Raw genomic sequence first — 13,135 nt, 5'->3', positions numbered from 1 at the left:
GAAAATATCCTTCCATAATATTCAAAAGCATAAAACCATTCATTTTGCGGCATTATTTTGTGAAGAAATATAAACAAAATTTTTATTTACGTTTTAAGGTTTGAATTTGACCTCGAATAACTTTGTGACAGTGGAGTAAAATAGAAATCATATCATAAAGCTTTAAATTCCCTACAAGATCAAGTTATCATTTTCACTATCCAAACCAAATAAGAAAGTATTGTGATGTTATTTATTTGGGAAATCAGAATGCTTGAACTATTCTTTTTTTCAAACCCATCATGAAAATTTCTAATACCCTAAAAAAATTTCCTGAAAATTTTAGCCCTTAATATTTACATTAAGGACTGGACCAAGACATGTAAACATTTTCCATTGAAACTACACGACAATATTGATTTTTTATCTTCAAATTTCTATAACTCAGACGCATTTTATGGCATCGCTTTCACTTTAGACAAATATTTCTCAAAATTGAACACTCTACAAAAGTGCCCATTGCGACAAAGTGGTAACTCACACCGGCGAGGTAGTACGGGGCTCTAAACCTAATTTTTCCACGAAATTCGCATTTTTTGTACAAGGTGTGCTCCAAATAAAAACAGAGCAAATGTTTTTTCGGTGAAATCAATTTATTTTATTCAAAATAGTCTCTTTCTGCAGCAATACAGTTTTTTGCACGGTCCAAAAGCATGTCGAACGAGTGTTTTAGCTCGTTCGCCGGTATGGACCCCAGTATACCGGTGCAAGCCTTTTGAATGGCCTCTACGTCTACATTACGTTTTCTTTTCATGGGCAAATACATTTTTCCGAAAATAAAGAAGTCGCACGGTGCCATATCAGGTGAATACGGGGAGTGGTTAATGGTTAAAATGTGATTTTTGGTCTAATAATCGTCCATCGAATGTTGGATTCTGAGCAATTTTTGGTCGTCAGTCAATTTGTGCGGAACAAACCGTACGCACACTTTTCGTAAGCCCAAATGTTCGGTCAAAATACTATAAATCGATGTCTTAGAGATGTCCAATTCCATTTCCATGAATTTTAATGATGATTTCGGCTTATTTTTAATGAATTCACGAACAGTTTCGATGGAATTTCCGATGATCACAGATATTAATTGGCTCACATGTTGATCGGTATTTATGTCCTCACGACCAAACTTGTTTCATCAATTAAAACGTTTCGGTAAAAGTTGTACCAATTCTAAAACAAAATTTAACACTCCAGTAGTCGCGCGTACTACAATAGTAGACCAACTTGTGTATATACTTTTACGTTTTACGAATAACTATTCGCAAGAAGTCTGATTTTAAGTTCCTAATATGTTTAAAATGAATATTTTTTGGTTGATTTGGTTTTATAATAAACTGTTACTTATTATTATTAAAACAAATTTTTTTATTTACAAATATTTCGTTTCAAACCCTTATGTCTAAAATGTTCTACACATGTAGTACGCGCGACTACTAACGGCACAAAAAGGGGCGCGAGCACTGGAGTGTTAATGTTACCTCTTTGATTGAAGCTCTTTTTCGCACAGATAACACAAACATACTGACACTTAAAACGCTATAACTTCACTTCCAATTAATGAAATGTCGTGAAATTCTCACTGGACAATCGCTAAGGATAGCAAATTTTAACGCACCAGTCGACATATAGATGGCGCGACCAGGGGGCGTTAGATTTAAAAAGTCCTGTTTACTTTGGAACGCACCTTGTATATATCTCGTAAATGACAACAACTATAGAAAATATGTACATGACAAACTTGTAGGAAGTTTTATTTGCTACAAAAAAGGTCCGAGGTCAAAATCGCCATCATTAATACTTCTCGAGATTTTCGGCCTTTTAAGTAAGACTGTATGGAATTTTCATAGAATTTTTACTACATACCATCAACATGCAATACCCTAATAATCGGTATAGTCAAACGTGTTGACATTCAGATGACTGTCTGTCTGTCCATCCATCCGTCCATGCAAGCTGTAACTTAAAAGCAATAAATTAAGATACAGAACTATAATTTGGTATTTGTGGGCTAAAGATTTTGAAAAAATGGGCGTGGACCCGCCCTATAATAGGTTTAATGAACTTATCTCTCAAACCGTTCAAGCTAGAAGACCCTAATTTGCTCAAGATAAATACTATAAGATCGTCTATCGACAGTGATTATAACCCTACTCAGTCAAATTACTAATTTAAAGATTTTCAAACTTCCGGTTGACTTTATACCGCGAATATGTGAGATTTCGTATTTTAATCATAACAGTGTACCTTTGTGCTTAAAATTAATAGAATTGGGCGCGTCCTTGGCGTAGCTCCCATATAAACTAATATCAGGATTTTTGAACATCTGACTGACTTTACTCCATATGATTGTCGATTGTATGTGGGGAACCTTGATGAAACTTTGGGAGCATTTTACATACTATCTTTCAACTGAATGTAGTATTGGTAAAACATAGATAAAATCGTGTCAATACTATCTCCATATACCTAATCTTCAAACTTTCGTCTAAATTAACTGAATGTATAACATTGGATATACTATAGTTTAATATCAAAAATATTTTAAATTGAAATTATGAGTAATTCATTTTCAAATTCCATACATATAATTATTTTTGTTAATCTATCTTATTCCGAAAATTGCTTGTATTCCGAAACTCTAGTTGATATTTTACACCTTAAGATATTTCCGTGGCTTTATTCCTGACAAGTTTCAAGAGTATAAAATGTTCGGTTGCACCCAAACTTAGCCCTTCCTTAGTTGTGATCGTTTTTTGGACGATATTTTCACGCTATATAAGGAAATAATTCAAAGTGTTTTTATGGACCAACCTAATGTATGTATATAGTATATTTAGAGGCAATGCGAATGTAGGCACGGATGTTAACACATGTTTAAAGTGGAAAAACAAAGAAACCACATTGTTATTGAGGCAGTAGTCTGACCACCAGCACGTTCATGCCAACAACCACACCCACAACGTAAACAGCTAATACAAATATATGAATAAGCATATTTATACGCCCAACATACTTGTATGTACGCATGGAATGTTCGACTAGGAGGAGACAATGTGTCTTCCAACTGTTGGAAGAGGTGGGGAGAGGAAGTCATTGAAAGTTTTGAAGGGGACCAGAAAAGTGACGGCAGAAGTGGCAATAGCCACTGTTGCAAACCTAATGACAACAAAATCGTGTTTACACAATAAAAATTATGCAAAGCGTACTTGTGGCAGGTTAAGCATAAAACTTGTTGCGTGCTACTCATAGTGGCCAAAGTAAGTATGTATGCACTCGCATACATAAACATATTTAAAACTAATGCTACAGTGGTGACGGCAAAAAGTTTGGTACAACAGCAAAGGCGATAAAGCAACGAGACGGCAATGTGGCAACGTGGCTACCGGCAGTTGTTGCAACTTGTTGGCCGCCAAGCACCAGTAGTAGGAGTATCAACCAAACGGTATGTGGTGAAATGCGTTGAGAACAACCGCAAAACACTATTCATACAAACCGCTGTACTAGCTAACAACTGTACTATTGAAGTGTCGCAATCGCACCACAAAAAAATAACAACAACAATTCTAAATAAAGGGTGATTTTTTAAGAGCTTGATAACTTTTAAAAAAAAAAAACGCATAAAATTTGCAAAATCTCATCGGTTCTTTATTTGAAACGTTAGATTGGTTCATGACATTTACTTTTTGAAGATAATTTCATTTAAATGTTGACCGCGGCTGCGTCTTAGGTGGTCCATTCGGAAAGTCCAATTTTGGGCAACTTTTTCGAGCATTTCGGCCGGAATAGCCCGAATTTCTTCGGAAATGTTGTCTTCCAAAGCTGGAATAGTTGCTGGCTTATTTCTGTAGACTTTAGACTTGACGTAGCCCCACAAAAAATAGTCTAAAGGCGTTAAATCGCATGATCTTGGTGGCCAACTTACGGGTCCATTTCTTGAGATGAATTGTTGTCCGAAGTTTTCCCTCAAAATGGCCATAGAATCGCGAGCTGTGTGGCATGTAGCGCCATCTTGTTGAAACCACATGTCAACCAAGTTCAGTTCTTCCATTTTTGGCAACAAAAAGTTTGTTAGCATCGAACGATAGCGATCGCCATTCACCGTAACGTTGCGTCCAACAGCATCTTTGAAAAAATACGGTCCAATGATTCCACCAGCGTACAAACCACACCAAACAGTGCATTTTTCGGGATGCATGGGCAGTTCTTGAACGGCTTCTGGTTGCTCTTCACCCCAAATGCGGCAATTTTGCTTATTTACGTAGCCATTCAACCAGAAATGAGCCTCATCGCTGAACAAAACACGCGCGCGAAACACATTTCGAACCGAACACTGATTTTGGTAATAAAATTCAATGATTTGCAAGCGTTGCTCGTTAGTAAGTCTATTCATGATGAAATGTCAAAGCATACTGAGCATCTTTCTCTTTGACACCATGTCTGAAATCCCACGTGATCTGTCAAATACTAATGCATGAAAATCCTAACCTCAAAAAAATCACCCGTTATGACTATGACTATTACTGCTTTGTTGCCCAAGCATTTGGAGTCCAAGCAACACTAACTTGCAACACGCAACAAGTGTAAAAGTGCATATATATGTATTTATAATTGTGTGTATGGAAACAGGGTCTTTTAAAAGGAGTTTTAATAGTGTTTATAATTATTTTGCATCTAAGTTGAAATAAAGCAGTCTTAAATATGGGTTTTATTCTTCAGAAGCTTCATGAAATGTAGCTGCAAGTGGTTATGGTTTTAATTCCAATTCGGTTCCAATTTCTGCGTCCATTTTCAGATCCGCGATTATTGGACTGGATTGCTACTTTATTTTACCTAACTTCACACTCTTGAATTCAATGCGATTTAAATAGTCCTGCTAATAAAACCAAACATGGTAAGAAAGAGGATCCCCCAACATAAGGCAAATTCCAGTTGCAACGGTTCAATCTACATACATATGTATGTATATACAAACGATGTATATTTCTCAAATGGATTTAAGCTAAAAGGCGTAAGAGCTACAACTATGTGAAAGGAGAGTCCAACTCGAATTAATTCACGTACATATATATTTATATGTAGATTTATCCTAACGATGGACCTTTTACAGATACCTACGCATAGTATGCACAAGGGAGAAAGAAGTTATTACTAGTATTTATAACTGCCAGCACTTTTGTACCCATGACTGTGTGTGGTTATGCAGTTTGCCAAAGTGGCAAAAAAGTTTTCCAAAGCTAATTAAAAACCATACATAAGCTCTGCCAATAAATAGCATCCGGAACGTTACCGCCAACTGCAACAATATCATTTGATATATTTTAATTATGAAACAAAAGGCACAAGAACCAAGTGACAACAGCAAAACAAAAAAATGAAAAGTACTACAACATACAAAGCAGGCTAATACTCGCATAAAGTTGAAGCATTGAAGTTTACAAGGATTCTTTAACCACTTTGATGACAGCACTTTCCACAAAACTTTGCAGTAACCCAAAAGCAAAAACCCCCTTACACTGAGGAAATGAATTGCCGTTCTCTGTTCCCTAACTCTCAATTGCTTTACACTCTCACCAGCTCTTTACTTTCATTTAAGGAAGCCGCAACAATGTGATCCTTAATCGAGTTAATCCGCTCTTGAACCATAGAAATCCTCTTTTTCTAACTAACCTGAGTCCGGGCACCTGCGTCGCCATCGTGCCATCCTTAAGCACCCACGAAACTACTGGCGGCGGATTACCATGCGCCGTGCAGCTGATCTGAGTGCCAGTGTCATTGCTGAAGAGCAGACGCGCCGGCGGTTCCTGTATGAAAGTGGGCACACGTAAGCCGCTTGTGGCTTTGGCGACTGGTGGCGTCGGCAGCATGACCATTAGTACTGCCAGCAATGGTAGTAACACCGAAGACCTGGGCGTGGTACCTGGAATAAAACAAAACTATTACAACAACTGCGATGGATAAGCGTGTAAACATGTAAATAAGTTGCACATAATCTTATATACACATGCAATTTTGTGACAAATGAAAAGCGCAGAATCTACCTTGTCAGCATTAAAATACAATTTTGTATTATTATAATTAGGACAATCATTGTGATTAATATATTAATAAGAATTAAACAAATTAACTTATTAAAAAAATGTAAGGGAGGCCTAAACTCTTGCAACTTGCAAGAATCAAAACCAAGGAAATACCTTAAGAAGAAAACCGTTAACCAGATTATCGAAATCCAAGCAATAATATAACTCATACACTTAGTGACATGTTCGACATAAGGTGTATTAGAAAACCGAAAATCATTTTACATATGTAGTAAATGGGAGTTGGGAGTATCAACCCGAATTTATCTATATTACCAATACTAAATACTATTAACGTACCACATACTCATAAAATGTTCCCTGGGATTCATTAGGGTACCTCACATACCATCACCAATCAAATGGAGTAAGGACACTGGGATATTATACGTACATATGTTTGTTATATGGTTGGTTAAGTTTTCGCCCAATTTTATCCATTTAAGGCACACTGGTATCAGCAAAACATATCTCTCATTTTCATTGATGTAGGTCAAATATTGAGCGATATATGCGGTATGAAGACTTTCGAAAATCGTTGTATTAAGTATATGGGCGCTAAGGAAAGTATTGATGCACTTCAACCCTTCAGACATACCATTGTCAAGAAAGCATTACTCATGATACCGACATTTGCGGTATAAATACAGCTAATATAGCTTTAATAATTCTATTCTTGCAAAGTTCTATTCCGAAATATTGATTGGTTCTTGATTTGTACACTGGAAAGGAAATCAAATGGAATTTAAACATATGTTTCTATGTATAGGGTGATTTTTTAAGAGCTTGATAACTTTTTTTTAAAAAAAAACGCATAAAATTTGCAAAATCTCATCGGTTCTTTATTTGAAACGTTAGATTGGTTCATGACATTTACTTTTTAAAGATAATTTCATTTAAATGTTGACCGCGGCTGCGTCTTAGGTGGTCCATTCGGAAAGTCCAATTTTGGGCAACTTTTTGAGCATTTCGGCCGGAATAGCCCGAATTTCTTCGGAAATGTTGTCTTCCAAAGCTGGAATAGTTGCTGGCTTATTTCTGTAGACTTTAGACTTGACGTAGCCCCACAAAAAATAGTCTAAAGGCGTTAAATCGCATGATCTTGGTGGCCAACTTACGGGTCCATTTCTTGAGATGAATTGTTGTCCGAAGTTTTCCCTCAAAATGGCCATAGAATCGCGAGCTGTGTGGCATGTAGCGCCATCTTGTTGAAACCACATGTCAACCAAGTTCAGTTCTTCCATTTTTGGCAACAAAAAGTTTGTTAGCATCGAACGATAGCGATCGCCATTCACCGTAACGTTGCGTCCAACAGCATCTTTGAAAAAATACGGTCCAATGATTCCACCAGCGTACAAACCACACCAAACAGTGCATTTTTCGGGATGCATGGGCAGTTCTTGAACGGCTTCTGGTTGCTCTTCACCCCAAATGCGGCAATTTTGCTTATTTACGTAGCCATTCAACCAGAAATGAGCCTCATCGCTGAACAAAATTTGTCGGACGTAAAGCGCGAAACACATTTCGAACCGAACACTGATTTTGGTAATAAAATTCAATGATTTGCAAGCGTTGCTCGTTAGTAAGTCTATTCATGATGAAATGTCAAAGCATACTGAGCATCTTTCTCTTTGACACCATGTCTGAAATCCTACGTGATCTGTCAAATACTAATGCATGAAAATCCTAACCTCAAAAAAATCACCCGTTATATATGGTAAACGTGATTGTAGACCGATTTCGCCCATTTTCACACTGTGACATAGGAATGTGAGAAGAATTTCTGTTACCATCTCGTGTGTTCACCCATTTTTATAGTGTCGGAAGAGGCGTTTAAGGAACTCGTCCTAAGCTAATTTGGACAAATAGGTTTTCGTTTAATGGTGTTTTGTGGTCGTGGCAGTGGCCCATCTGTAACACTAACCATCCGACGATGCCGAAAAGGCGTTAGCTTATTTTTCAATGCATATCCCTTAAAATTATTTATTTATTGTGTGGCCGAAAATGTTTTGTTATGCTTTTTTTTACTTGCATGAATAAAGCGTCCTTATTGGTACAATTTTCACGTCTAAGTTTACGATGTACAATTTCCCATAGGTCTTCTGTGGGACTTAGATCCACCTGAGTTACAACCCTGTACCAATAAACTGCTTCCATCGCGTCTCACCGCGCCTATAGTATAATGTGGCGTACCAGCTTCAACCCCTCTGAACCTTGTATATTAAATTTCGATTCGTCGGAAAATAAAACAAATCACAATGCTGATGCTGTATGGAATGAATGTTGCAGATGTAAAAAGATTATCTTTTATTGCCCGACTGACTGTTTTATTATCTTGCTCGGTTGTTTTCCGCGACTTTAACCTGTATGCACTGTAACTTACGAGCCTAATGTGCGAAATCGGCTTAATGTTCGGGAAACAACAATAAGATTTATTTCAAACTTGTTTTACAATAGTCATAACCGATTCTTCCTTCTTAGAATCATGAACAAATTTTTTTCTAAAACGAGCAGAATACTTATATTGAGCCATTGAAACACTTTTCACTTTAGTGTATGTGACTTATCTCAATGTAAATAGGGAATGCCAAACTGAATAAGAAAGCGAAGCAAATGGGTCAGGTAATGAATGAGGGCACGACGAAATATCTCCTGTCATCGAACAAACAGTCGTCGTACTCGCGACTAGCCACCCACGTCGCAGTCGACAAAACAAAAAGTTGTATGGGTTAGACGACGGCATTGACATAGTTCAGCGAATTAAGAGACAGCAGCTACGCTGGCTAGGTCACGTCATTTGAAGAACCCGCCGGGGGAAGCAGCAGAGGAAGAGGAATACCTCGACTTCGTTGGAAAGACCCGGTGGAGAAGGACCTGGGTACACTTGAAGTCTCCAATTGGCGCCAAGCAGTGAAAAGCGGCGTCTACGCCAATAAAAAAGAAGTTACTGGAATTTAATCGATAAGATTTTTATACAAATCGAATACACGCATTTACTTAAATTTTAATGTTTCTGGCGTAACTTGTTAATGAGTTATCGTATTGTTAACATAGCTGTGGTTATGTCACGTGGGTCATAAAAGATTGACATCGTTAATTTCGAGAAATTGCCCAGTCAAATGGGCGCCAAGATCATGCGAATTAACGCGTCTACATTATTTTCGCTGAGAATATGTTAAATCAAAAGCTTATGCCAATCACTCTGCAATGCTCAAGGAGCTCGAATACCATATTTAGCGCACTATAGCCGAAATTCTGCATTGGGTCATCGAAAATTAGCATAAACGAATAGAAATATGCAAACAAAGCCATGGTGAAAATTTGTATGACATTTTGATCAACTAGAAATCATAAAATTATTTGCATAAAAAGCAGATCCCATCTTGACCAAAATGGACTTTTTATTTCATATTAACTTCACGTCGTTCTTATTAATGACGTTATATATCGGTCATTTCATTCAAAATTGACATTGAAAACATTGTTTTGGTTCTTTGAGGCAAAATATAGGACACGGTTTTTTTTATTTCAACCCAATATGAAACATTTTGGAGTTATTATTTTAAAAATTTCAACTTCAAAAGTACTATTAACCGTTTGTGTTTACGAAAAATAGTGTTTAGTTATAAAACTAACTATCCGGCTTATTTTTTAAAATTTTTTTTAGCTTTTCAATAAGATACTATACGTTGTATATTTTCGACTTTTTTATAAACAAAGGGTATCCTCTTATAAACAAATATTGTTTTTTTTTTTTTAAATTGAAGCTATTTGTATTCATTTTGTGTAATGTTATGTTTAAATTTTGGTTTTTAAACAGCTGAAATTTTAAAAATTCTTTACCCTTTACAGGCGCGGTCATATCTAACCATAAGACTTTCCACAAAACTTAGTATGAATAATTATTTAATGCTATGTTTTCTACCTTCAAATCTTTTACTTCTACATATAAAAGGTGCATTCCAAAGTAAATAGGACTTTTTGAATCTAGCGCCTCCTGGTCGCGCCATCTATATGTCGACTGGTGCGTTAGAATCTGCTGTCTTTATCTATTGTCCAGTGAGAATTTCATGACATATCATTGGATGATTGGTTATTGCATTTTAAGTGTCAGTATGTTTGTGTTATCGGTGTGAAAATGAGCTTCGAATAAAGAGCCAACATTAAATTTTGTTTTAAATTTGGTAAAACTTTTACTGAAACATCTCAATTGATGCAAAATGTTTATTGCGATGATTGCCTATCCCGTAGCAGAGTGCACGAGTGGTTTCAACGTTTTCAGAGTGGTAGTGAGGACATAAATGATTAATATCCGTGCTCATGGGAAATTCCATCGAAACTGTTCGTGAATTCTTCAAAAATCAGCCGAAATCAGTATTGAAATTCATGGAAATGGAATTGAACATCTCTAAGACATCGATTTATAGCATTTTGACCTAACATTTGGGCTTACGAAAGGAGTGTGCGCGGTTTGTTCCGCACAAATTGACTGACGACCAAAAATTGCCCACAATCCAACATTCGAAAGACATCGTTGTGACCGATTATTTGACCAAAAATCACATTGTGACCATTAACTACTCCCCGTATTCACCTGATATGGCACCGTGCGACTTCTCTATTTTCCAAAAAATGCATTTGCCGATGAAGGGAAAACGTTATGCAGACGTAGAGGCCATTCAAAAGTCTTGCATCGGCATACTGGCGGCCATACCGGCCAACGAGCTAAAACACTCGTTCGACATGCTTTTGGACCGTGCAAAAAACTGTATTGCAGCAGAAAGAGATTATTTTGAATAAAATAAATTGATTTTGCCCAAAAAAACCATTTGTTCTGTTTTTTTCCTGTTTACTTTGGAACGCACCTTGTATATTATGTGTTTGACTGAACCTCAGCTTAAACATAGTTCATTATCGCTCTGCCGTTATACACTGTCAAAATACATTATTTCAATGAAGAGCCATACTTGCTTGAGAGTATGCTTAAGCAGCGTCCTTCATATTTTCGTAAATAGTACAAAAACGGAGCTAAAGTAAAATTATTAAAGAATTTCCACTTGACAATTGGCAACCAGTTGTTGTCACTATAGTTCATATTGCACTTATGCATGAACAAATTTAAGCAATTATTTTCCATTTTATTTTAGAAACCGCATTTATACTTTGTTGCATTTGGAAGCTACCGTTGTTATATTTTCGGTAATGTATATTTTTGCATCGTGCCACAGACATGCATTCCATTCCACATAAGGCCGCTACTCAAGTACGAGTTAACACAAAAATTAGTGCCACTTCAAGTTTGACTCAAGTACCCTGTGTACTGGTAGGCAAACGTATGACTGAAACATATGCAACCCCACAGACAGACGATACCAACTTGCATTTCCTCGAGCAGCTGTCTGCAGATAATGCATGTGGCAGCCACAAAAATTTCGCAATCCTTGTTTTTGCTGTTTTCCCTTCGCCCACGCGCCTGTCTTTTGCTCATAGAGAAGAGCTTATACTTGTATGGCAGGATGTGTATCTGTGAATTGTTTGGGGGTCTCCGTAATATGAAATTGAGCTCAAGTTGTTATTAACGTCAACAAGTGCGTTGTGAAACCGCCGTTACAACAACAGGCTTGATAGGCAGATGTACGTTGCCTGACATGGATAAATATATTTGGAGTATATTCAAACGAACTCACATGCATAAAATGCACGTATGTATTTTTTGTAAATGTGCGAGCTTTAAATCTAGTATTTCTTAAATGAAAACCAACTAGTCTGAAAATGACCAGACTTATACCAATTCTGAAGGGATTAATTACAGCCTTTGTGAATGTACCTTTTTCTGTATACACTTTAATATATATTGTATTTAAAACAAGTATTGAACTATTTAATCTATTTCGAAAATCCTGATATTAGTTATATAGGAGCTAGGTCCAGTTTTTGCCCATTTTAGCTATTTTAAACACAAAGATACACTGTTATGAGAAAAATATTGGCTGATATATACGGTATAAAGTAACCCATAAGTTCGAAAATCTTTATATTACGTATATAGGGGCTCAAGAAAGTATTGACCCGGTTCAACCCATTCGTAACACAAAGACAAGGGAGCATTTGATTAGTACGTGGCATGTTAATAGTATTTGGTATTGGCAAGTGTACAAAGATCTTCTTTTGTCTAACCAACCTTATGTAGAACATGTCAGTCAGTGAATGATTATATGTACAGGGTTTGTCCGGAAAGTAATACGATAAATAGATTTTCTACTGCCATGACAGGTAGAGGGCATTCCTAGCTAACGATCGAGTGGTAGTTTCCAATCACCTGGAGAGTCAGGACGAACATTTTCGCGCGACGTGTTTCTATAAATGATTCGAGCCGAAATGAAGCCTACGTTAGAGCAGAGATATGCGATAAACTCGGTAAATCTACGACAGAGACGTTTGATATGGTCAAGCAGGCTTACCCAGATGTTGCTTTAGCAAGAAGTGGTGTGTTTCAGTGGCACCAAGCCTTTTTGGAGGGCCGGGAAGAGGTCGCTGATGCAGACCGTGCTGGGAGACCTGCGACTTCGACAAACACCGATTCGTGTGCTCAAAGTTTTGAACCCAGAACCAGCATGCACCTCGGTTCTCAAGGCTATTCCGGAGAATACCTTCCGTGATGCTTTCAATGCTTGTCAATCGCTCTGGATCGACGCAGAAGGAGCCTATTTTGAAATTTTTTAAAGAATTGTAACGTTTGGTTCAATACGTTTGTTTAAATCGACTCAGTCCCATTACTTTCCGGACAAACCGTGTATAAATAACTTATAGGTGTATTCCATGGCTTTGATTCTAGCAAGTTGCAAAAGTAAAAAAAATGTAAAGTTGCACCAGAACTTAGTCTTAGTTTTGAACTGGTCTTTTCTGACTGGAAAGTGTGAGTACACATTTCATGGAACATCGAAACGCAAAATCGATATTTTGGGAGAAAACAGTCAACTGACTAGTTTGACAAGCATGTTAAACCATTTATAAAGTCGCTT

The 13,135-nt window shown here is 37.0% G+C and overlaps 1 protein-coding gene across 6 annotated transcripts in view; it reads right to left on the bottom strand.

Moving 5' to 3' along the window:
• Nucleotides 1–13,135, bottom strand: part of LOC115065727 (Down syndrome cell adhesion molecule-like protein Dscam2) — a 138,452-nt gene that overhangs the window by 105,601 nt on the left and 19,716 nt on the right. For all 6 annotated transcript variants that reach the window (XM_049447426.1, XM_049447428.1, XM_049447425.1 and 3 more), the window contains exon 3: nt 5,704–5,953. In XM_049447426.1, the coding sequence (XP_049303383.1) occupies nt 5,704–5,953 (250 nt within the window). The remainder of the gene's footprint in view (nt 1–5,703; nt 5,954–13,135) is intronic.

Source organism: Bactrocera dorsalis, chromosome 2 (genome assembly GCF_023373825.1).
Source record: "Bactrocera dorsalis isolate Fly_Bdor chromosome 2, ASM2337382v1, whole genome shotgun sequence".
In the NCBI taxonomy this organism is placed as follows: Eukaryota; Metazoa; Arthropoda; class Insecta; order Diptera; family Tephritidae; genus Bactrocera; species Bactrocera dorsalis.
This window is presented reverse-complemented; position numbering and strand designations above follow the sequence as displayed.